This window comes from Pelodiscus sinensis, chromosome 20, assembly GCF_049634645.1.
Source record: "Pelodiscus sinensis isolate JC-2024 chromosome 20, ASM4963464v1, whole genome shotgun sequence".
Taxonomy (NCBI): Eukaryota; Metazoa; Chordata; order Testudines; family Trionychidae; genus Pelodiscus; species Pelodiscus sinensis.
Genome location: NC_134730.1, coordinates 14,665,903 through 14,692,339, shown reverse-complemented (window position 1 = coordinate 14,692,339; position 26,437 = coordinate 14,665,903). Strand labels below are relative to the sequence as shown.

Sequence of the window (26,437 nt, the reverse complement as noted above, 5' to 3'; positions counted from 1 at the left end):
TTTATTCTTAAAGTAAAAGCCTTACAGAGAAGACATAGAAAAAAAACAAAACAATAAAAGCTCCTAGACACATGCTATTGCCCATCAGTCTTATGAGAAATCAGGAGGCCACAGTGCTTCCAACCCATCAGGAAGGACAGATGATCCTCCTTTCTGCTGCATTAGAAGGAAAACTCCGAGTCAGTTTAAGACTCATGTTATTTATCCAAGAATCCTTTGTCTGCTGGCCTCTGGAAAATCTGGTTTGAACAAATATGTGATCTTGCCAGGAGGTGACACCTATTGAGTGTGGGGTGTGTGTCCAGTTGTAATCTATAATCACTACCCACTGGTTTTAATTCTTATAGGAGCTGTGCTAGCTGTCATGAGGTGGTGGCTCTCAACCAGGGGTCTGGGGCCCCCCCTGGGGGGCCACCAGTAGGTTTCAGGACCAGACTCGCTGGAGCCCAGAGCAGAAAGCCAAAGCCCTGCCACTTGGGGCTGAAGCAGGAGTCAAAGCTAGGTTGCTCAGTGGTGCCTCCTGTGGTATGGTATCCCAGGCAATTGTCCTGCTTGTTAACCTTTAATGGCAACCCTGACTTTTATATGCCAATTATTAGGCCACCAATGATCTGTGATGGTTTTTATTGCCTGTCTAGTGGGTCTCAGAAAGAAAAAGGTTGAGAACCCCTGGAGTGGAGCACAACCATGCATAGACCCTTCAGTTAAACATTGACGGAGCCCACAGCTACCCCATGGAGTTGCACTGTGTCAGAGCTCCCCCATAAAGAAGTTATACAACCCCAGCCCTCCTTAATACACACACTTCATACCAAAGGGCTTTCAAGAATGTTGCCGGAAATTGCTGTATCTGTCACACAAATGTAGAGATGGAAAGGGAACCCCCCAACAAGTCAAAGTCCATCCCCACAAGGAGGCAAGATTGAGTATCCCAAGACTATTCCAGACTGATGTTTGTCTAACCAGTTCTTAAAAGTCTCTAGTGATAGGAATTTCCAACATCCGTAAGTAATCTGTTCCAGAGCTTTACAATCTGTATAGTTAGTGAGTTTTTCCTACTATCCAATTTAAGTGTCCCTTGCTGCAAACTAAGGCCAGGTCTACATTAGACCCAGCAGCTCGGCTTAAGGAACGGAGAATACATAGCTGGAATCAGCTTACTTTAAGCCAAGCTTGGCAGCGTCCACACTGTAGGAGACTAATGGGAGCAAATACTCCTGTTGACTTCCCTTACTCCTCTCAAGAGCAGGAGTACCAGTCACCAATAGGGTGCCCTCAATTCAAATTAGTGAGTCTTAACTAGACTTGCTAAATCAAACTCAGGAAGATCGATCATTGCAACAGTGATCATTGCAGGCAGTGTGCTACAGCTGCACACTCAGGTTCTAGAATGCCCACTACACCGGGGGGGCAGGGTGACTGGTAATCCTGGTAGCTCTGTGCTGGCTAGGGACCCCCCTTTTGGTGGAGGTCTCCCGAGGGGCTGTTTCTACTTCAGATCTGCATCGAGGGTGACCAAGGCAAGAAAGAATCAGGCCCCTGGACTGTGTAAATATGAATCCTCTGCCATGCTGCGTGTGGCAGCGGATTTCCCAGGATGTATGTTGGTTGCTACATTTCATATTGAAAGTGACAAATAACTAATAAAAATGATCTAGCTATGATTGCCCAGTGTGTCCTGCAGCAGCTACAGCAGCAGCACCAGATGCCAGCAGAGCTGAGACTGGCGGCACAAACTCCCAGATGCTTGTAGTGTCTCACTGTCACTCGATAAATTAATTCCATTAACAGACTTGTAAGTGTCTTACAAGGTTAATTCAACCCTTGGCAGGTGTAACATACCTCTGCTCATAAGAGGACTCGCTGGGAAAGGAGCTTGTCTGGATGCACAAGTCACTGCACACAAGTGGGATCTCTCACTGGAGTATCTTGAAAGTCAAAGATTCAAACCACCGATCCTTAGCCCTCCTGCCACGTTGAGCCCCATGGCACATTTGTTCCCTATTCCCTGACCAGCTGCCCAACAGACTGTGTCCCCTTGCTTATGGGCTGTGACAAATCTATGGCCACTTAGCCTTTTATGGTCATCACAAAAGAGCATCCTGGAATTCCATAATAGCAGCATGACCCCTGCCCACGTAAACTCATGGACAATCTATACTGAGACTAGGACTCACAGATGAGTAATTATTCCACTCAGTAGGGGCAGCAGCAGCAGGTTTTCTGGTAATTTTTGCAGTGAGGCCACTTCATACATTTTGGTGAGTTTTCACAGGCTGCACATTGCTACTGTATTAATGAAATTACTTCTTCTATTGTAAAAAGACCCCATTATTTGTAAAAAGACCCCATTATGTTCTTTACACAAAGGAATGGCACTCGATTAACTGAATACCTGATAGAACTTGCCTTCTAAGATAGGCTTTGGACAATCGCAAACCATTTTGTGAACCCATGTAAAAATTTGTAACACTAATGCTAAACTTTTACTTACAAAGCATGTTCATTATTAAAATTGAGTGCAAAAGAAGAAATGAAACTCATGACGTATGAAGAAGAAAGTCTGTGATGGGCATTAACAAGGAAGGGGAAGTCAGGTGTCATCCTGGGCAAGGCTCTGGGACCCCGGAAGAGACAGGGCCTCATGTGGAAGGGGCAGGGCTTTGGGCTATGCTTTCCTCAGCCAGCCCTTCAGTGCTGCTTGGCCTGTCCTGCCCCAAGCTCTGGTGGCAATGTGAAGGGCCTTCTCCAGTCACTGTTGCTGCCACAGTACCAGCAGTGGTGATTGGAGTAGTTTCCTCCATTTCTGGAGTCATGGAAAGCTGGACAAAAGCGTCACATGGGCTAGATCCGGGAACACCTGCTCTGATCTGTTCATTACAATTATCCTTTATCACTTCATATTACAGCTTGAACCTCTCTAGTTCAGCACCCTTGGGATGCAACCAGTTCCAAACCAGAGAATTTGCCAAACCACAGGAGGTCAATATTGTCCAGCAGCATTACCAGCACTTCCATGGCTTGCTGAGCTTTGAGAAGACATTTAGGGGTAAATTAGAGCTAAATAACAGCACAGAACACAGAGAGCCAGGACTAGTGGCTGTAAACAAACTTTATGAGACCACGGGAAACTTGGCCACACCCATAAGTGGACATCCAGCCAACTAAAAATCATGCCAAACCACCAATGTTGCTGGACCAGAGAAGTTACTTGTATTGAATTAACATAACAGAGGCACTAACTCCTTCTATGAATGACTGGAATTTTTGCCTATCTAAAGTCACTAAAATGGTTTAGCCATCCTTCTCATTCTTCTGTTAGATCTCCAAGGGATTTCTATATGGTATTTAGTGTATTTGATAGTTTCTTCCATCATTTCATGCAGTGTTGTTGTAGCTGTATTAGTCCCAAGATATTAGAGACACAAGATAGTTGAGATAATATCTAAGTACCATGTAAGCTTGTCTCTCTCCCCACAGAAATTAGTCCCATAAAAGATACCACCTCACCCACCTTGACTCTACAGTTAAAGACATCCCTGATAAGGCCTTTGAGCCTGTGCAGTTACAGCATCCAATGACTCTGATACAAAGTGCCGGAGTACATTAAATATGTAAACTCATGTAAGGAAACAAATGTAAAATGTTTTACCCAGTGTAGAAAGCCTTAAACTCCAGTGACCGAAATACCAAAACACTAGTATGTTCAGGTCTTTAAATGGGGGGGGGGGGGGGGGGAATGAATAAATAAAAGTAACTCTAATCAATTTGAAGTTCAACATAAAAATCTCAGCTAAAATGCTCTACGCTGAGCAGATCCCTGTGAATTAGGCTAAATAGGATTGCCATCTAGTGACCAGCACATAACCTGCACATGAGTAAATCAATCAATTCGTCTTTTTCTTTATAAATAACACGGCTCTAAGCTTCCTTTAGCTGAGGATCTCCAAGCATTGCTAAGTCATGTAGCTTCTGTAAGGTATATGTTATATAGCTCCTGTAAAGTACACGTTATTAAACTGAGGCATAGCACAGTTAAATAATTCAACATCAGAGTCAGTGGGAAAAGTGAAAAAACTTAGGAGTCCTTGCACCAGACCCCTGGCTCCACCTCTACACTTCAGTCCTGTAACCCAGGGGTTAGGGTTCATAGCCATTCTTGAGGGTTGTGTTTAGGGGCTGAGTTAGCACTAAGGCTCTGGGGTAGGGTTTGAGGGCATGTTTAAGTTCAGAAAAATTTAATGCTAATGTAAGCTGTGCTAGGGGAAAGAATGAGAGTTATGTTCATGAACAAAAGTTTTTAAAAAAAAACACATTTGTATGTAAAGCATTAAGCAGACTCATAAAACAAACAAATAAACCAACAAGCCACAATTACTTGTCCTCAACTGTATGAGGGATGTCATATAACAGATGTTTAAGTAAGATGTGGTGATATCCAGTGCATCGCATACTTAACTGCATCTGCTCTTGTTCTTAAAGCGAGCAAATTCGGAACTGATTAAAGGAAATACTTTTTCACATAATGTCATGTGGCAATGAGTTCCACAATTTGAAGCCAAGAAATTAGCAAGATTTAGGAAAGGGACAGATAGGTATATAAACAAGACTATCCAGAAAAACAACTAATGGTAAACATTTTGGAAGGAATGTTAAATCTTACTCTTCAGGGCTTCAGCTAATCCTTACCAGCTGTCAGGAGTGTGTGTATGGGGAGGGATGCATGTCCCATCTGCCTGTTGTGGGGTTCTTACAATCTTCATCTGAAGCATCAAGGCCATTGTCAGATATTGGATATGGGTCCGATAGAGTTTGGCAATATCTACGTACCTGCCCCTACAACCCAAGAATGACCCCTCATCTAACATCACACAAGTAATAAATTGGGAGGTCTCCCCTTTTCTCTCCATTCTCATTTGAGGAAGTGGGTTTTGTCCATGAAAGCTCAGGATACTAGTCTCTAGAGTGCTATAGGACTACTATTGTTTTACTTCTGTGATTTAAAAAACAATGGCACATACACTAATTGTAGTGCGTGTCAGGGTTCAAGCTGTATTCTGCTCCCTTGGCTTAACTGGAATGAAAGGTTAGGGGAGAAACTGCTACTGAAGCAGGAAAGCCCGATTTTGCTATTGTCGTGCTGTGAATCTGAGTAGCTCTACTGAATGGCGCCACACTGCTGTTAAAACAGTGTAAGTGAGAGGACATTCAAGCCCATACAGCGTCAGTTAAGTTTAATATCAAATTCTATTCTCATTTATGCTGCTGTAATGATCTGATCCAGAGGCTAATGAAGTCGATGGAAAGGCTCCCAGTGAATTTAATGGGCTTTGGATGAGGCCCTACATCATGAGTAATGCAAATATCTAGCTCTAATAGAGCAGTTTTCATCCATAAATCTCCAAGCACTTTACAAAGGAGAGCAAGAACATTAAATCCATTGACTTCAATGTTAGCAAACAACATATGTCTGCTAATGTTTAGCTTAGGGGGCTAAAGTAAAAGAGCTGATGGGATCGATGAAGGAGAAAGTTGCAGTTTATATATTAAGCTTTATGATTCTTTAAAAAAGGTTAGTTTATTATTTCTTAAAGCGATCCTCAACATTTTACGGTTGCTTTAAAGTATAAATGTTAAGATAAAATGGATCCATTTGGAGAGTTCGAGAATAAACTCTCCCTCCCCACCAGAGCCCAATTTATAAATAAAACATCACGTTGTGATGAGAAGTCCCCTCTGACTTCTGTAAAGCTCCATGTGATCTCACGGCAGAATCTGGGTCTAAAACATACAGTCACACTCATGGATAGATTTATAAATAGCTTGTGTAAGGTTAATAAGTGATTAATAGATGTTATAAGTGTGGTAATGAGTAGTCTGTGTATACCGGGTTATAAGCACTTCAATAGAAGATATTGGAGATGGCTATGAGCCATGGTTATTAGCATCTGTTGAGCTGGTAGACTAACAGTTAATCCTTTATAACATGGGTTCTCAAACTGGGGGCATGCCCCCTTGAGGGGGGCATGAAGAAATTCCGGGGGGGGGGGGAGCACGAGGCGACCCAGCCTCCCCCTCCCTCCCGATCAAGTTTTGCTGCCCTGTTCAGTTCCTTTTTTCCTTGTTCAACAAGTTTTGCTGCTATTTGAGGTGTATGTGTGAGGGTTTTTCAAAAATCAAAAAGGGGGGGTATGATGCCAAAAAGTTTGGGAACCACTGCTTTATAACCTACTAGCAGATGTACCCAGTGTTAATCAGGTCCTTAACCTTTTTAAAAAAAATACTAAAAGGGAAGTGTACATGTTTTATTTAAATTATTGTATTTTTCAAAAAAGTGCTTTTTATAAAGTCAATTTTTAACAATACTTTAAGAAAGCCAACAAAAATTTGTTCATTTAAATTTAGTACATTCTTTTAAAATGGGAATTCCATCAAGTGTATTTTCCTCTTCATCCCTATAATCTCTTATAATTCATTACATTAACAAAAAGGGCTAGAGTCAATTTGGTTTCCAATAACACTGTCTTCTAGTTTTCAGACCTTAAGCATTGGATTTAACAGTGCCAAAACAGAGCACTACTCCAAATTCCTCTGTAAGGTTTATTTAGAAGCAATCCTGTTCCAGGTTCATTCTGGCTGTGTCTACATTGGCACCCTTTTCCGGAAAAGGGATGCTAATAAGACCAGTCGGAATTGCAAATGCCGTGGGGGATATTTAAATATTCCCCACAGCATTTGCATGAACATGGCTGCCGCTTTTTTCCGGCTCGGGGTTTTGCCAGAGAAAAGCGCCAGTCTAGATGGGATCTTTCGGAAAAAAAAGTCTTTTCCAGAAGATCCCTTATTCCTCTTAAATTCAGGAATAAGGGATCTTTCGGAAAAGGCTTTATTTTCCGAAAGGTCCTGTCTAGACTGGCGCTTTTCTCCGGCAAAACCCCGAGCCGGAAAAAAGCGGCAGCCATGTTCATGCAAATGCCGCGGGGGATATTTAAATCCCCCGCGGCATTTGCAATTCCGACTGGTCTCATTAGCATCCCTTTTCCGGAAAAGGGTGCCAATGTAGACAGCCTCTATGTTTCTGGCTCATTTTGGTTCAGTCTCTTTCAACATTTGCTCAGTTGTGTGAATTTTGAGGACTGTACTTGCTTTGGTGTTTGTCTCTTTTCTGTATGGTTTTATGAGAAACAATCCCATTCCAGGCACATCCTGTTTCCCCGGAACAACCAACCATTATGATGCTTTAAGTTATGATAAGCGGAAGCTTTATACTGACTTTGATGGTCCTAGCTCTTACAATTTAGGAAGAGTTCTTGATCAAACAGACGAACTCTAAAATATATAGTAGATTTGTAAAGGTACTCTTACTATAGTGTGATTGATATATCAAACACATTAAATCATGTTGCATTCACCATAGCTGTGGTCTGCCTAAACATATTTGCATACACACTAAGAAATAATCAACAGGTTTTACCTTCTGGAGCAGGAATATTTTATTTTGAGCAAGAAACGGCCATAAAAAGCATAGCAGTTTTACAGCACTAGAACAAACTATCCACAAACAGTGGCAACAAATAGGAAGGCTAGCCAGAAGTAGGGTGGTCCTTGGGGTTAGGAACCTGACCTGGACCTTGGTTCAAGTCCCTGCTCTGTCAGACTTTGTGTGACCTTGGTCAAGTCTCTAAGGGCTTGCCTACATAAACATTTAGTTCACAGCAAGCTGGAGTGTGAATCTAACCTGCCATGCGCTAACAGTCCATGAGGATCTTGCTGAAGTGTACTGTCATCAACTACCAATTTACTCCCATTTCTAAGTGCACTAGTAAAAACTTTGTTGGGGGAAGGAGACTTTAGCCTCCCCATGCCTCAGTTTCCCCAATATACAATAGTGATAATAGCACAATAGTGCGGTGCACAATTATAGTAATGGGGATCATGTAACTGTCAGCAATAGAAAGTCTGCACCGTTGGTTTCACCACTTGTTTAAACAGGACCTGAAATAATGCATTTGCTTTGTTTCTACTTAGATTGAAGCATGACCTGTCTCCTTAGGTAGAGATTAGATAAGAGGAAACACTGTAACAAACAGCTCCTTTCAGTCAATGATAGAAATGCCAAACAGCTTTTAAATCGCTCTCTGAAAATGGTAACTCCAAATGAAACATTGCATTAGCTAATTATACCCAGTATCCAATTAACCCAGTGCACTCATTTGCATCTTTCTACCAACCCAAACGTTTGGATGAGCTGAGAATTAAAGCATATTGCCAACCAATTGTCTTAGCCATTTGGAGAAAAGTGGTGCATCCAGTCATTAAAATAAGTGACAAAGGTAGACCGAGAACAAAGTAATCAAAAATAAGTGTATGTAGATTAACCTGCAATCAACATATTGCAGAGAAAATTTCAGAAGCAAAGAAAGCGCTTGACGAGGCCTGTTCAAATTAGTCATGGCTTGCTTATGAGAATCTATTGCCTTCAGAAACCAATTGGTTTGCACAGCTGAGGATCTCAAAGCACTAGCATTCATGAAGACTCACAATGCCTTTGGGAAGCGAAATTCAGCCACCTCTGGGGAGGACTGGCAGGGATTTGACAGACTACAGCAACACTATACAATAGTGTAGGACAGGGAGCAAAGGAGCATCAAAGATTCATGCTGGTACTAGCTGAGTTACAGTCAGAACAGGATGCCAGGTTTAAACCTTTTGCTCATCTTTATAATCAACCATGTAAATCAGTGCACTGAAAGAGCTTTGAAATCAAGGTATGGCGAGGGTTGGTAGGGAATGAAGGATCAGACACCCTCATAGTGATATCTGCTTTTCCTGCCCTCTTCCCGTGGGGGGCCTGTACTAGGTTTCTGGAGTTCTTGGTGGGCAAGGGTAGGTCAAATGCCCATGAACACTGTTTCATCACCACCCTTATGTTTGATCTTTGTGTCTGTCACAGAAGCCCTATCACTGGGACCATGCTGCTACCCCAAGTCCAGAACGGTCACAGGTGCATAGGGCAACTGTTTGACTGTCCCCCGGCTTTGTGACAATTGGAAGGGGATTGACAAGGTTTGTGGGTTTGCCCCACAGCCCGTTCTATGGGTTGGCATATGCCACACCCACAAGCAGGGAGAAACATCCCCTCTTTCCATGGGTTTCCCACTGGAGGAGCTGCTGAGCTTTGTTCCTAACCTCCAATTTGTTAAAGAGAGTCTATGTAGGTGAAACCCTTAGTACTGCGAGGGCATAGCCTCTGGGACACTGTGCTAAAAGCCAAGGCATTCCACGGATAGTCTGAAGGAGCATCAGACAGACTCTTCCTTTCCAAGAGGATTTTCCCTGTACTCAGTCAGCAAGAACAGATGTTCAGATCATGGAACCTTTTCTCTTTATTACACTTCAGAAGCAGCAGAAGCAGCTTCTAGAAGATACCACACAGTCCTCTAGGTGGCAGCAAAAGTTTCCTACATTCTTTTTGCAAAAAAAAAAAAAAATCAGGATTATTTAGGTTGAGTTTAGCAATTTAGCCTCTAGACAACTGTGGTCAGTAATAGCACTACTACACAGAGATTCAAGGGATGTGAGTTCTAGTCCCAACATGGCTACTGTACTGGGGCAAACTGCTTCACAGCTCTGTCCCAGATTCAACTCTAATCTGAGCAGTGTGAAAAAGTGTGTGGGTCCAACACAAAATGATTATTATCATGAAATGGAAGTTCTGGAGGGGAAAAAAAACCTTTGAAAATGAAAGCAAAGGCAATATGAGAAAGATAGCCATGAGGGACAACACAGGCAGTGGCAGCACTATTGCTCTGCCCCTTACATGGTAGTCCAGTAGCTGGGATGCTCACCAGGAAGGCGGGAGACCCAGCTGGGGGCAAGGATTGGCACCCAGCTCTCAAGGTGAATACAACAGTCACCTGTTTAGAGAAGGTCTCACTTTCCTCCGTGGCCCAGTGACAATCTATAGCGCAAAGAGGAACAGCGTCCGCAGGAGAGGTTGAAAGAGGAGTGCTCTCCTAGAATACCTGGCTGCTTTAGAGCCCTCACTTGTGAGGGGGAGCTGCAAGTTCAAGTTCAAAACAGGCAGGGGGAGGCAGCACCTCTTTCTGCTTCGCCTTGTAGTTGGGGACAAAAATCTCCTTGTGTTTTTAGCTTGAAAAACTGAAATGTTTCAGTACTTCTGGAGTGTTCCCTTCCCCCTCGACGATGTTAGGGGAGTCTTGTCAACCCAGTGGTGATGTCTGCTTTGACCATAGTGCAGATCCCTAAAACGCAAAACCGAGGCCTGTCTCAAGTCTGGTGCACATCAGCATGCAGGCAAGGCCGAGGAAGAAGCTTTGAGAGGCAGGAATGTTTTGAAGAAGAATGCAGATTAAGCATGGTACAGCGAGACCATGTCAAAAACACATGACAAGCAACCTTGTACTGCTACTTCTGTTTCTGATAAGCAAAAAATTACAGATGCAGCCATAAAACTGTTAACGAGACACAGTTTTTGTAACATCCTGAGTAGCAGGATGTATCCCAAATATGAGCATTGGGCATTTTAGGTGTCCTACACAATACGTAATCAATTGGTGAATATTATTAGAACCAGGAGTGGTCTGAGGCGGGCTGCGGCAGCTGGCGCCCCAGGCAGAATGCACCCCCACCTGCACGGCCATCAATGGAGTGATGTCATCATCGGGCGCCCTGTTGAAGGCAGTGCCCTAGGCGACGGCCAAGTCGGCCTATAGTCATGGGCTGCCCCTGATTAGAATGGCTAAGCGTCGCTTTGCTATAAAATGGGCTTAGTAAGAAGAATTGATGGAAGGGAGCAAGATTGACCCACAAGTCTTGCTCATTGTAACTAGAAGTAATACACCTTTCACACTGGCTATGGCAGTGCATGGTGTTCCAATGGGTGGGAATCAAAGAACCATGATCTCCTGGATGGTACCGTAGGGTGAAGTATAAGTGAACTAGGCTTGATTATTGTAGAATAATAATTTTCTATTAATTGCTTTTGCATTGCTTTGCACTGTATTAATTGCTTTAGAATTTATAGTATTTAAGGTTTAAGTTGTATAGTAATTGTTTTTAAGACTTGTGAAATTTAAAGAACTATATTAACAGCTTAAAAAGTGCAATAAAATAAGAAAGTGGTTAAGTCTCCCTGGAGTGTCCTGGTTTCCCTTGGATCTAAGATAAATTGAACGACATGACACCTGACCAAAACAATTTGCCAAAATTCACACTGACTTGGTGTTTCTGTTGTCCCTGTGGAAGAGGGGGATCACCACCAGCAATACCCCTTGTGGCAGGACAGGGCACGGCCAGCTGTCCTCATCTAGCACCCCGGATAACCCCGCCCTGCAGCAGTCTGCTTCTTCTTGCAACTCATCCCTTCAGCTAGGTCACTTATAACCCCACCCGCCCCCAAAGCAAGACCTTAAGCCAAAGCCTCCAGTCCCAGACCTTAAGCCAAAGCCTCCAGTCCCTGACTCTGAACCCAGTGGTCCTTCTATTCCTTTGCTTGGGGCATCACAACTTTACCCTCATCCCAGGGGCCATGGCTGCCCAAGGCTCATCCCCAGCACATCTCAATGGAAAAATATAAACTTAAACCAGCCCAGCCTTCCTCAGGCTTTGGCTTTCATCCCCCCTACGTTCCCCAGTGCTCTGTTCCTCAGTAGAATGCCCTCCCCCCCCGGGCTTTCTCCCCAGAGAGCCTGCCCCCTTCCCAGGGCTCACAGCCAGAGCTTGCTCCACCCAGGGAACAACCCTGCTGACTTCTTGCCACACTTCTCTATTCAGGAAAGGCTCCCAGGGCCAACTCTCACCTAAGTTTCTTCTTGAACTCCCCTGGCTGCTGCACAGACAAGAGGCTGCAGAGGTTAGTCTGGCTCTCCGCATGCAGCTGGCTATCTCCCCCAGCTGTAGGCTTCCTCTTTTTACAGCAACCTCTCAGCTAGGACTCATGTTGGCCTGGCCCTGGGCCAACTCCCAGGTGCCTGTAAGTGCTCTAATTGAGCACATCTGCCCCAATTAACTATTTCAGAGCCAGTGAAGGTCTGGCCTAGCACCACTATGAAGCCACATTTTTTAGTGAACAAAAGAAGTGGCCACACTTTTTTGCTCACCTCTATTTCAACCCTTCATCTCTCTTGTCTGTTTGGGCCGAGACTTTCTCACTCTGGGCCAGTGTTCCCTGTAAGCTGAGCACTTGTGCAGCGACCCAGGAGAAATTCAAATACTGCCCAGCTGATTAGCAGAGCACCCATAGCCACCTGCACCTGGCAGCATGTGTTTCTATTGGTGGTGCCCATCTGTAAATACGTTGGTGCACATAAAATTTATTCTGCACATGGATGGAATAAATTAGAGGGAACAGAGCTCAGGGCCAAGCGCAGTGGGATCCTGCAAGGGTGTGATAATAATAAAGAAAAGCAGAAGCCTTCTGTTTTTTAGATTCCTTTTTCTCACCATGTTTTCTGAGGCTGCAGTGAAGACTTTGTAAAGCAGTATTTGTTTTGCATCCACTAAATAGCAGCATACTATTCTCTTGCTCCGTATTGTTAGAATAGAGGAGTGAAGTTCTGGAACAGCCTTCCAAGGGAAGTAGTGGGGGCAAAAGACCTAGCTGGCTTCAAGATTAAGCTAGATGGGTTTATGAAGGGATTAACAAACATGTGGACAAGGGGGATCCAGTAAATACAGTATACTTAGATTTTCAGAAAGCCTTTGACAAAGTTCCTCACCATAGGCTCTTGTGTAAATTACATTGTCATAGGATAAGAGAGAAGGTCCTTTCATAGATTGAGAACTGGTTAAAAGACAGGAAACAAAGGGTAGGAATAAATGGAAAATTTTCAGAATGGAGAGGGGTTACTAGTGGTGTCCCCCAAGGGTCAGTCCTAGGACTAATCCTTTTCAACTTATTCATAAATGGTCTAGAGAAAGGGGCAAGCAGTAAAGTTTGCGGATGATACTAAACTGTTTAAGATAGTCAAGACAGAAGCAGACTATGAAGAACTTCAAAAAGATCTCACCAAACTGAGTGATTGGGCAACAAAATGGCAAATGAAGTTTAATGTGGATAAGTGTAAAGTAATGCACGTTGGAAAAAATAACCTCAACTATACATAAAGTACGATGGGGGCTAATTTGGCTACAACAAATCAGGAAAGAGATCTTGGCGTTATCGTGGATAGTTCTCTGAAAACGTCCACACAGTGTGCAGCGGCGGTCAAAAAGGCAAATAGAATGCTAGGAATTATTAAGAAAGGGATAGAAAATAAGACACAGAATATCTTACTGCCCCTGTATAAAACTATGGTACACCCACATCTTGAATACTGTGTATAGATGTGGTCTCCTCACCTCAAAAAAGATATTTTGGCCTTGGAAAGGGTTCAGAAAAGGGCAACTAAAATGATCAGAGGTTTGGAACAGGTCCCATATGAGGAGAGGCTAAAGCGACTGGGACTTTTCAGTTTAGAAAAGAGGAGACTGAGGGGGGATATGATAGAGGTATATAAAGTTATGAGTGGTGTGGAGAGGGTGAATAAAGAAAAGTTATTCATTAGTTCCCATAATATAAGGACTAGAGAACACAAAATGAAATTAATGGGTAGCAGGTTTAAAACTAATAAAAGAAAGTTCTTCTTCACACAGCACATAGTCAACCTGTGGAACTCCTTGCCACAGGAGGCTGTGAAGGCTAGAAGTATAGAGAAGCTGGATAAATTCATGGAGGTTAGGTCCATAAAAGGCTATCAGCCAGGGGGTAGGAATGGTGTTCCTGGCCTCTGTTTGTCAGAGGCTGGAGACGGATGGCACGAGACAAATCGCTTGATCATTGTCTTTGGTCCACCCCCTCCGGGGCACCTGGCGCTGTCCACTGTCAGCAGACAGGCTACTGGGCTAGATAGACCTTTGGTCTGACCCAGTACGGCCATTCTTAGGTTCTTATGGTTTGATGAGATAACATGACCTTGGTAACTAATTGACCTTTCACTATCAGTGGTAAATAGGCCAATGGTGGGATGATAGGAGTTACTATAGAGAACTTTTCCTGGGTGTCTGGCTGGTGAGTCTTGCCCACATGCTCAGGGTTCAGCTGATCGCCATTTTTGGGGTCGGGAAGGAATTTTCCTCCAGGGTAGATTGGCAGAGGCCCTGGAGGTTTTTCCCCCTCCTCTGTAGCATGGGGCACCGATCACTGCTGGAGGAGTCTCTGCATCTTGGGGTCTTTAAACCATTTGAAGACTTCAATATCTGAGCTATAGGTGAGAGGATTATACCAGGAGTGGGTGGGTGAGATTCTGCGGCCTGTATTATTCAGGGGGTCAGACTAGATGATCATAATGGTCCCTTCTGACCTATGAGTCTATGAGAATACCTGGCATGCCCTCTTGATAATAGGGTTGCCAACAATCCCAACTGGATGGACCAGACGCCATTGCCACAGCTGGTATCCGGTCTGTCCAGTCAGGAGAGGTGGCAACCCCACTTGATGATTGTAAGATGTAGTGCACCAGGCATGGAGTTCTCCATGCAGGGGAACACACCAGTTGGAAAATCATGAAGATTAAACTGAGCCCATTTTCATTGTCCCGACTGAACTGAGGCAAAAAGTTGTGTTCAGCGTACAGAACCTCCCTGGTCCCAATAAACCAAGCCAGTATGGCCCCCAAAATACTAAGGGGGGCAGGCAGATACAAAGATACGGGACATTCCATCAATTGCCAATCTGGATGGGAGCCTTAAAAAAAAAATCCCAAGTAAAACCAAAGTCGGGAGGGTTCTCCTGAAAGCACTCACCAGACAGCTTCCTATCTTGTCCCAAAGCAATTTTCCCACAAGGGCAGTCCCTCGGACTACAAATCCCTTTCCAAAGAAACAGCTGAAGGGTAAAATCCACCCCCTGTGCAGAGAGCGCTCCAGCCCACCAGCAGCTGTGCAGTCTGGTCCCAATCCAGCAGAGCCCAGAAGCACATAATCAGAAGTCAGCAGGACTGCCCCGTGTGCGATGTCAGACTTGTGTCTCAGTGCTTTGCTGGATGGTGGCACCTTGCAGGGTTGAACTCAGCCTGCAGAAGGTATATGCACCACAAAACCAAGCTGAAGTGTATTTTGAGGGCTCTGCGGGTGTATAGGCTTGCCCTAGTCTTTATAATAGGAATATTATAAAATCAGCTGCCACCTGATTGGCTATTTTCAATGTGGAGTTGCATCTGAACTAAAGCCCTGAATCCAAACACCCTCTGATGGGCAGTTAGTCCTGGTCTACACTAGGGAGTTAATTCGAAATAACCCCCTTATTTCAAAATAATAAGCGGAGTGTTTACATTACCAAGCCTGTTATTTTGAAACAACAGGCTGGTTATTTCAAAATCTGTACTCCTTTCCTCAGGGAATAACGCTTATTTCAAAAAAGTGATTTCGAAATAGCATTAGTGTGGACACTCCGTTGCTGCGATTTTGAAATATCTACTGCAGAAGAAAGGGTAATTCAAAGTAGCTACTCCCCAGTGCTTCCTGGGGCTGTAAGTCATGATAATGTGTCCACAGTAATGGAGCCTGCCTTGGACTAATTTTGAGGTGGGGACACACTATTTTGATTTTGTTATTTTGGCAGTTATTTCAAATGTAGTTATTTCAAAATAATTTCCTAGTGTAGACATGCCCTTAGTCAGCTGCAGATGGCCTTCTTCTAGCTTTTGTACATTTACCTCAATGATGCCAGCCAAGCAAATCAAATACAAGAAATATGCTTGACTAAGTTGAAGACAATGATCAAGGGTGCTGTGTCCCCTCTTCACTAGATGGTCTTCCATTCAAAGGATAAGCAGATCCTACTCCTAGCAATTAAATCGGTGGCAGTGTGTGCTAACAGTACAGGGTTCAAATTCTGCTTGCGGATGACTGTTTAAAAATAGGTTTCACCGGTAAGTCCTGATTTTCCATTGCTTTGCATCTAGGACAGTGATTTTCACTGGGTGCAAAAGGCTGCCAGACTGGGAGCATTTTACAATCAAATTGCACTCAGACTGCATTGGTGTAAATGACTGTACAAGGTGCAGGACAGCAGAGAATGGGGTCTATTATGCTTCCGATAACCAGACCAGGAGTATTAACTCACAGAGAGTGCCAAAGCTTCCTTCTTACCAGCAAAAGATGATTTCAAGGCAGAGAGCAATTCTGTCCCTCCGTAGCCTCTTTCTCCTGTCCACTGACAGCCTTCTGCTTATTACCAACATGGTCCAGAAAAAGTCCTTTCCCTTTGCTTGTGGATTTTTTATTGTATAGCTGTCATGATTATGAGGGTTAGCCAGCAGCCTGGGGATTAAGGGGTTAACTACACCTAGCCAGGTGGAGTGACCAATAGGAATGTAGGTGGGATTTTTCAAACAGGGACAAAGGAATTTGGGTTTTTTTTTTCTCTTCTCCCTTTTGTCTCCCTGAGAGAGTTCTCTGCAGCTACAGAGAGGAACAAGCATGTCTCTCTCTCTCTCCAAGACACCATTCTTCATTTTCTGTAAGTAGGGTAAAGTTTAGGTAGTTTCGTTAGGTTTTATTGTTTTAAGGATTGGGTATGGGATCTGAGATCTGGCACTGTTTAAAAGATGTTTTGGCTTTTCTTTGTAACTAAGTTCTAGGCCCATGGAGTTTCTCCATGAGTATATTTTGTTACCTTCCTCTCTAGTCATTATACTTGCAACCGGAATATTGTTGTAATAATAAAAGTTCTTTCTTTTCTTTTTATTAACCTGGCAGTGGTTAATGGTGTGCCCTGATTTTTGTTTTAGGGGTAAGATTTCCCAAATGATCTTTCCCCTGATTTCTTTATCAACATTTGGGTGGTGGCAGCAGAAGTTTTATTCCCAAGATCTAGGGTTTTAAGATGTTGGGGGAAAGTTTTATACCAAAGCCTGGTAGATAAGGCTTTGGGGTACACTTGCTGGCCCCCACTTCTGCATTTATCATGCCAGAGTGGGGAAGGAGCCATGACAATAACTGCTTGCCAAACTGCATTTAGTCCCTGTCTAATGCAATTGCTAACATGCAGCGTACTGCCTCCTTTTCGTAGCAAGGCAACACTCACCTGGCAACATGCTGGGCCAAACTAATCTTTGTTGTAATGCCAATCACTTCCCACAGGATTGACATTTGCTCACCATTCTTTAACCCTGCCAGTCAACTTCTGCTCAGTTCTACAAAGCCCCTGTGCCACTTCTACTATTAGAACTTGGATAGGCCAACGCTTTGAATCATCTGAATGATAAAGAGATTAGCATTGTCAACAAGAAAAGAAGCAAAACTCGCATTTTTCTTTTCAAAAGCTTTTAATAGGACACATTTGTTTTTGTCATTTGTAAAGATTTACACTCATTTCCTTTTTTTAAAAAAAGAGAACATTTTAAACCCAACTTTCCCCTTTAATACCATCTTTTTTTTTTGCCCTGATCAAAGACCCCGATTTTGGTGTCTATACCTGATACAGTATAACAATATATTAACTATTAAATACAAAGTTCTATCCTATATGCTAGGTTGTTACGGACATTGCAATGGTACTGTGCCTACTCTAGTCATCTTGTGTAATAGTGTACATGGATTATTATAGTCAACGGGGCAGAGAAAGAGGACCAGGGCATAGCCTAATTTACAACAATAAATCTTTTGTATTCTTTGTGCCGTATAACCAAACCTTGTGTTGAGTGCAATCTACAGAAGCCAAAAACAGTGTTTTTCCACTCCTCCAAGTTATCTACAGTTTACATAACCTGCAATCTGTCAATGAAACATTATGTGCAATGGTTGCAAATATGGAATTTACGTTTTTCCAGACACACTCACCATCTCTTTTCCTCTCCCAGATAAAACTGGCAAGAGCAGAATATTCTATTACCATCTGTTTACAGTAAATCCACAGTATTAAAGTGCTGGTGTGCTTTGAATGAACTGGAAAGCATTGTGATTGTGAATTAGCGTCAGGGCTGGCTGACTCCTCAGAGTGGACACATTTTTTACCAGTACAGTTTTTTAACAGCGTTGCACTGCAACATTCCAACCGTTACCTTTATGCAGTCTTTGGAACTAGGTTATAAATCTTGGAATACACTAGGTCTGGCCCCAAATTTATTAAAAGAAAATATGAGACATAGCTGCTTCTCTTTCCAAGACGCTATGCACATTTTAACAACTTCTCTACAGATTTCTACAAAAATATAAAAATTCAATCAACATAACCATTCTACAGAATTCCTGTGGACTTTGTACATTTTTCTTTTTAAAAAATTCAAATTCTATAAAATCCCCCACCCCCAGGTATTTAAAATTATTTTAAGATTATTGCACACTCTGTAGTACGTATATTTGTTTTTCAAAAGGGCAGCTAGAAAAAAACCCTCATATCAGTTAGAAAACAAACTATTTTACATGCATTTTGCATCTTTGTACAGTATGTTTCCATTTATTGGTCTTTATTGAACATGAATGTATCATGTAAACTTCATTTATTAGTCTCACAACCCTTATCAGCAGGAAAATCCCCAGGTACTGAAAATAGAACAGTTTTTCAATTAGACAGTTGTTAGGCTTCCTGACACAGTTGGCGCTGGATGGAATGACAGTACATCACTTTCCTGCTCCATGATTTCAGGCTAACATATTGCACATTGTAGTACAGGGAAGGTACTTTGTTGTCTAGATTTCTTACTAGGCAATTCCACTCCAGCCTCAGAAATGCATTGCTGGTCACTAAGCAAACTTGGGTACAGTAATTTTAATGGCCCAACCATTTTGCCAGATTATTTAGTAGGCATGAAAGGAAACTCTAAATCTCATTAAGAGTGTAAAGCCAAACAATGGATTAAGAATATTTCTCAGGCTTAATGCATTGTAATTTTATTATTTCCTTAAATGGGATCTGTTTGAAGCACTGATTGTTTGTAACAATTACTTTAATTGGGTTGGATTTTGGATTTGGATCAGATGATCAGAGAGAATGCTCTGTATGAGGTCACACATTAGGGCTCTCATAAAAAGGTTAAATAGCCTTCCCCTCTCCCCAGCCAAGAAATAATCTATTTGGAAGAAACAGTACAAATTGTTAATCTTTAAAATAAACTGATTATGTCTTGCTGTACAATCCTGGGCTTTTGTACAGAACTTGTAAAATCAATAGTGATTGTTTAGGAAAGTAAACTTTCTCAAGCCAAAATAAAAATAACTTAAAAATCTTCATATAGGTCTATTAAATATAGCGCATCACCCTCATGTATATTTATTTGAAGCAAATCATGACACAAATAGGAACATTGGGAGAATCTTTGAATCCGCAAAAGGACTTCGAACCAGAGTTTGAAAAAACTCAAAGAATGTTCATCTCCTGATTGTTCTTTTATATTGGTATAAGGCTAAGTTTGCAAAGCCCTGTACAAATTTATGCATGTGCTTAGTTTAAGCATGTTAGTAGTCTCATTAACTTAATTGGGACTACTCCTGTACCTGAAGTTAAGTGTGGATTAGTCTTTTTGAAGCCTCAATGTAAGTTGACTCTGCTCAAACTCAACGAAGTTCACTTCAGATTCACACTGGAGTACCTGAGAGCAGGATTGGGTTCAATGTGCCAAATTCTGCAGGGCTTTATGTTTTGTGTTCTCTTTCTGGCTTTGATTTTACAAACAGAATTTTGCATGGGGGTATTAAGGAAATGGTAAAAATTCTACCGTAATTTATTCTTATCCCACAATTTGAAAGAATTTCTGGTTAAAGCTTTTCCCAGCTTGAAAGGAAATTGAAACTAGACCCTTATAAATTAGCTCCCAGTTGTGGCAATGAAAAACTTGCCTGTTTTACTTAAGAGAATAGTTGTTGTACTGCAAGCTGCCCTATTCTTTCTGGTAATGACCTTCACATAGGCTAGGATTCTGGAAAGCATTCTTATTCAGGAAAAAACTTAAACGTATGCTTATCTTTAAGCACCTAGATCCTATCGACTTAAATGAGACAAATGCATACTCATTTGTTAAAGTATGCTCATGCTTAAAATTAAGCTCATGCTTCAGGGCCAGATTTTTAAAGGTGTTCAGGCATTGCTGTGCAAAGCACTGATCTGCCTATCTGATTTAGGTGCCTAAATCTAATAGTTAAGGGGATTTAGGTACTTAGGAGCTAAAATCCCATGGACAGTTGAGAGTATTCATTGCCCAAGTGCCTAAATCACTTTTGAAAAGAAAATCTAGGCTCCTGAATCAGTAAGGTATTGCAGTATAAGAAGTCCTCAATACTTTAAAAACTCTAGGGCTGTGTCTAGACTGCATTCCGTTTTCGTAAAAGGGATACAAATTAGACATATCGCAATTGCAAATGAAGCGGGGATTTAAATCTCCCCCTCTTCATTAGCATAAAAATGGCAGCTGTTTTTTTCCGGCTCGGAGCTTTGCCGGGATCCGCGTCTAGACTGGTGCTTTTTTCCGGCAAAGCTCCGAGCCGGAAAAAAGCGGCAGCCATTTTTATGCTAATGAAGCGGGGGAGATTTAAATCCCCGCTTCATTTGCAATTGCGATATGTCTAATTTGCATCCCTTTTACGAAAAAGGAATGCAGTCTAGACACAGCCTAGCTGTAAGTGCTGCGCTGGACAGGGTTGATAATAAGAACACTTTCTTGAATCAGGGTTATATGGAGTTCAGCTACCTGCAAATCTTACTTAGGGTCTGAGTCTCCTTTCTCACAGGTGTAACTCCACTGAATTCAATGGACTTACTCCTGTATTAAACTGTTGACAAGAAAGCTCAGGATTGGGCCCTTGGTACCTAAAGATTTTGGGTAAAAATTTCAAAAGTGCCCATGTGATTAGAGGTCTAAATGATTTGGGTGCTTTTGAAAATTACATCCATCGACAAGTTTTTAAGACCCACCATTGTCATCAGTGGCAATATTGTTAACACCTTTTTATGAACCAATAATGTGTCATGCTAGCAGAGCAGCCAATGCGGAGGGTGGGGGTGGGGAGTGGGGGAGAATAGGGGGGGAGGGACAAGGGTAGCAGTTGTCCTGGGGCACAGTGATTTAAAAGGGTTTAGGGCCACTGCTACCACGGCAGCAGCCAGTGCCCTAGGCCCTTTAAATTGCTGCTGGAGTCCTGCACAGCACAGACCAGGCAACACTCAGGGCTGGCTGGCCCTGGCCCCGCCCCTTCCACCCAAAGCCTCACCCCTTCCAGGGGGCCCAGAGCTGAGCCCAGGGCCTGGAGAAGTCTCTCCCAGTGCAGCATGCCAGTGTGAAGTTAAATTCTCTTTGCATTAGAAATTTTCACGCATCTGTCAGCATACTGTACATTCCTGTTCTAGAGCACAGAGCACCTGCTTTGACTATGATGGGTGATTTAACTTTAGTTTGAAAAATCATTTCATTATTAAAAGGAATGACTTTGCATTTGTAAAATATTCAAATGACTATTCTTCCACAGAAATTGATTCAGTGGAAGAAGTGGAGCTACATTAAAATTTCCAAATTATTCTCCTTCCTTATTGACTGTGGGATAGATTTCCTCTTTAATGCATTAATTGGCTAAATCCTGTGCTTTGCAAACCTTCCCCCCCAACACAAAAAACAATAAAACAACCAAACCAAAACAAAAAAAGATCAAATATGTATTTTTTTATGTTTAAAATGTCCATAAAGCCCAAACCTTATCTCAAAAATATTCTGAGATACATAAAAAGAGAAGAAAATTAAACAAGATTTTAGTCACAAAATGTACTACATCCCGCAATACTAGAGTCAATTAATTTAATAAAATAGAATATACATATAGATTCCACACAATGTATTGCTTTTACCTAAGCAGAACACATGCTCAAGTAAGCGTGATATAGGTTAACCACTCTTTGACCAGCTGGTTCTTTCAATTTTCTTTGGAAATTTTTACCCAATGCCATTTGAGAATACAGAGGGTTTTTTTTGTTTGTTTGTTTGCTTGCGTATTTTTTATTTATTTTTATGTTTATCACAGGAAAGGAAGAAAACATTTGGCACCAACAGAAATATAATTCAGGGGTCCATTTCTGCTTGATCAAAGGAAAAACTAGGGAGTGCTAACAAGTCTGTCTTTGGGGTAGGACATATTGTCATACTGTCTGGAAGCAGTGAATCTCCTATATCCATTGAGTCCTTGGAATCACAAGACGGAGCACGCCTTCGCAAGCAAATGTCTGCACTGGGAGGTGAAATACCATGAGATCCTCTAGGTAACAAACTTTGTCCATCTGGTGTCTCTATAGATATACATGGGGGGCTCAGTTTTTTCTTCTGCCGGGTTCCTTGCAACCCTTCCATTTCACTGAAGACCTGACTTATGAAGCCAGAAGAGCTAGAGGTGGAATGGTGCTGAGGGCTGTTTTGTATGGAACAAATTTCTATGGAATGTCTCCTTTGATCATCTAACCAAGATAATGGTTTTTTGAGAAGACCCTGGGTATCTACACTGTAGTATTTCTTCAGGTCCTTCAAAGTAACATTGCTGCTATTGCCTATGTTCCTCTTAGGAGTGAGAGGAGGAACCACCGAGCAGGCACTCAAGGTTGTACAAGTTCCTGAAGTGAGAGGCTCTAAAGAGCTGTTTGTTTCAGATACTTCTTGGTCCATCGAGTCTGCACCTGTCTCTTGAAATGAGCCTGTGCATGCACACAGCGCTGGGGTGTGCTTGGAGACGTTATACTGATTGTGGGAATGCTGGGTGCGAACACTTGACCGGCTCCACCAGGCCGATTCACTTGCTTCTGATGGCTCCTCCGTGGCTATGCCGGGCATATCTGTATCTGAGAGTTCATTCACCTCGGTATGGAGATTCTCCTTGCTTTCCGAGCAATACGTGTCCAAGGAGTCATTCCTTATTGCCACCTGCAGCAGAGTGCCAAGGAACAGGGCAGGAGGATAGAGGTCAAGAAGAGAGACACACCAAACAAAGGTTACTCACAAGAAAGGCACAACGTTAACAAGGCAAGCTGTCATGCCTGGGCCAAACTCTGCGCTGAAAAAAACACAAACACAAATGCAGAGAAATTCCAGTAACCGCCCCACAACATGTATTATAGTAGCTCTGTGACTCCATTGGAGTTACTCTGAGTTTATACTAGCCCAGCAGAATTTGGACTTTAATGCTTTAAGAATCTTAACTCTCAGTATATAGGATTAAAGAACTAAATTCAAATACTCACCAAAACTTTTCCCAGTCTTTGGCCTTATTTTTACTTTTGCCAGTGAGGAAAAGGTTAATTCAAAGTGTGTGTGTGTGTGTGCGCGCATGTGCAGGGGCAGATGACCATTTTGCGGGGCCCAGGGCAGCACAATTTCGCAGGGCCCCCCCTCTGCCACGGTGCATGCACGGTGGCGCCACGGCGCATGCAGGGGGCTTCTTGAAGCACGGGTCTTGGGGTGGCCACCTGGCTCACCCTGCCCTATATCCGCCCCTGCACGCATGCGCACTTCATTAGGCACTGGCTCAAGACCACAATTCAGCAAAGCACTTTGGGCTGCGCTTAACTTTATGCTCCCATGTCATTCTGGTGAAATAAATGGAATTGCACATGCATTTGAAGTTAATGATGTGTCTCAGTGCTGTGCTGAAGCCCTAAAATAGGGGAGCTTGGAACATTGTTAATTAAATATAAACACCCCCCCCCACCTGTGCTAAGCCATACTTCTGCCTGCCTATATGCTCACATGAGATGTCTAAGTACAATGGAGTTCCCTCAGCCCATCCACACCCATATGTGTTTGCAGTATCTAAGCTTATCCTACCTTTGCATTTCAGGTCTGCCCTGTCCTCTCTGCCTTCATCCTTTTTTTCACATGCAACTGTGAACAACACTAGCACAGTGCACATCTTTGGCCCTGCTGAGGGACTGGTTTGCCTAAAAACACAGTCTGTTACTACTGCCAGCCACTACTCAGGCTGACCGGGCACATGCTTTTAGCACTCAAGCTCCAATGGCCAAATCCCACTGGAGATGGGAGAAGGAAGAGGCGGGAATTGTGTATAAGTTCTTCCTGGCAAAGAGTATCTATCACGTGGCTGAGAACACAATTTATCATCAACAACCATGGGCTCGATGCCCATTGGTGTCCAATGTCTCCCTCACTATTTGCTTCCATCTTTCCCTGTCCAGTGCAGAGTGGCTTAGTTTCTGTAGACTGGCTCTGCACCAATCTACTATATCATCTACACATTCTCTGTGGTGTCTGCCTCTCCTATTCAGACCATCCATTATGCCAGGGTCTTAACTTTTTGTTTGTCATTCATTCTGCAGATATGCCCAAATAGCTGTAATTTCCATTGTATAACCTTCTGCGGTATGTTCTCTTTTGGCTGTATCTTCCTATATAATTCCTCATTGTTAACCTTCTGCTTCCATCCTATTCTCAGGATCATTCTATAACAACTCCTCTCGAACGCCAATATCCTTCTCTTCGAATCTTTTGTTATCACCCATGTCTCACATCCATACAACATGCGGCTAAATACACATGTTTTCGTTCCTAAGCTTTACTTTTCCAGATGTTATCCATCGCCTGCAAACTCACTCTTGCTTTTGCTATTCTAGTTGCTATTTCCTTCTTACAGCCTAGATCATACGTCATGTTGCTCCCCAAATACGTGAACTTCTCTACATTCTCTTATTCTATCCCATCTACACTGATCTTCCTTCCTATTTCCTTATCTCCAAATACCATTGTCTTCGTTTTATCGACATTCACAATTAGTCCATACCACTTCCCTTCCTCATTTAGCACCTGCACCTTTGAAGGCCTGATCCTTGATCCTACAAATTCAAAGCACCACCAAATCTCCACTGATTCAATACATTCCATACAGAATTACCTAAACATTCTCACTGATAGTATGATTTTTATGAAAGTAAAATGAGGGATTGTATCTCAAGAGAGATAATCCATGATTATTTCCACCTATACTGTCTGAGGTCAGGCTCCTCGAGGGATGTATTGCCTACACTGTTTGGAGTCAGATGCGGGTTTTTCTTTACCTATAGATTCAAACTGGATCTAAGCTGGACCTTTGCATGGCTGTTTTACCTTCCCATTTTCAGAAGTCATTGTGTTCCGTGGTGTTGCATGCCTCTTTGCTAAAGAATTTATACATCAACTTTAATAGCTCTGCATGCAATGTCTCTTCTTGGGGAGAAGGCTTCCTTTTTTTTGTTACTATTTTTTTTTAAAGCTACAACTGGTCCCACTTTGATGAAGAGCTGGGCTTTAATTGTAATAGCATTTCTCTGATATGGAAGTGCAAAATTACATTTTTAAAATTAAATTTCATGAACTTGTAAATATCGACCAGCTGCTTTTTTTCCCGGAAAAAACTTCCATAAAATACAGGAGATACAAACATTCTGATCCTTCAAAAGCGTACACTACACAACACAGACAGACAGACAGACACACACACACACACACACACACACACACACACACACACCCCTGCAAAAATGTAAGCACTTGAGAACTCCCGTCGAGTTTAATAGGTCTACCCACAGACGTCAAATTAAGCATGTCCATGTATTTGCAGGAAAGTTCACATACTCAAATATATATGCACACATATACATAATGACATAAAAAAGATGGTTACTTACCTTGTAATTGTTGTTCTTTGAGATGTGTTGCTTATGTCCATTCCACTTAGGTGTGAGTGCGCTGTGTGCATGATTCCCAGAAGCTTTTTACCCATAGCAGTACCCGTTGGGCCAGCAAGGGAGCTCCCTAGAATGGCACCAATACGGCAGCGCATATATATCCTTGCTGGCCCCCAACCTCCTCAGTTCCTTCTTGCTGGACATTCTGACGAAGGGGAGGCGTGTGGGATTGGAATGGACATAAGCAGCACATCTCAAAGAACAGTTACGAGGTAAGTAACCGTCTTTTCTTCTTCGAGTGCTTGCTTATGTCCATTCCACTTAGGTGATTCCCAAGTAACCTCAAGGAGACGGGGTTGGAAACCTAAAGTGAAACGGACTTCAGCACTGCCCTACTAATCGCTGCATCCTGTCTAGCCTGGCAACATCCTTCTTTGTGCCTTCTTATGTGCGCGCAGCACTGGGGACTGGGATTGGTGCCGTGGTGCTGACCGATGCGTCTGCACCATGGGGTGTCTCTCTGAGTGCCCTACTTCCTGCACCAACCTCGGTGCGCTCCGCACCTATGGTACCTCTGGTGCCTGGGGTTGTAACGCCGGTTTCATCAAGAGAAACTTGAGTCTTGAGTTGCGTTCTCTTTTGGTTCTCGGCTTAAGGACTTGCAAATTTTGCAGGAGTCCATGAGGTATCCTTCTTCCAAGCACTTTAAGCACTCTTTATGCGGGTCCCCACGGAGCATAAGCTTCGAGCAACTCTGATAAAGTTTAAAGCCCTGGGGCCCTGGTATGC

General features: G+C 42.8%; 1 protein-coding gene and 1 long non-coding RNA gene across 7 annotated transcripts in view; one reads left to right on the top strand and one right to left on the bottom strand.

Moving 5' to 3' along the window:
- The first annotated feature begins 16,386 nt into the window (after positions 1 to 16,386).
- On the top strand, positions 16,387 to 22,204 carry LOC112546130 (uncharacterized). Its single transcript, XR_003089754.2, has 2 exons — positions 16,387 to 16,522; positions 22,009 to 22,204. It is a non-coding gene; the product is annotated as an uncharacterized LOC112546130 (long non-coding RNA).
- Positions 22,009 to 26,437, bottom strand: part of CACNA1G (calcium voltage-gated channel subunit alpha1 G) — a 332,806-nt gene continuing 328,377 nt past the window's right edge. For all 6 annotated transcript variants that reach the window (XM_075903781.1, XM_075903780.1, XM_075903782.1 and 3 more), the window contains one exon: positions 22,009 to 22,895. In XM_075903781.1, the coding sequence (XP_075759896.1) occupies positions 22,047 to 22,895 (849 nt within the window). In that variant the 3' untranslated portion in view covers positions 22,009 to 22,046. The remainder of the gene's footprint in view (positions 22,896 to 26,437) is intronic.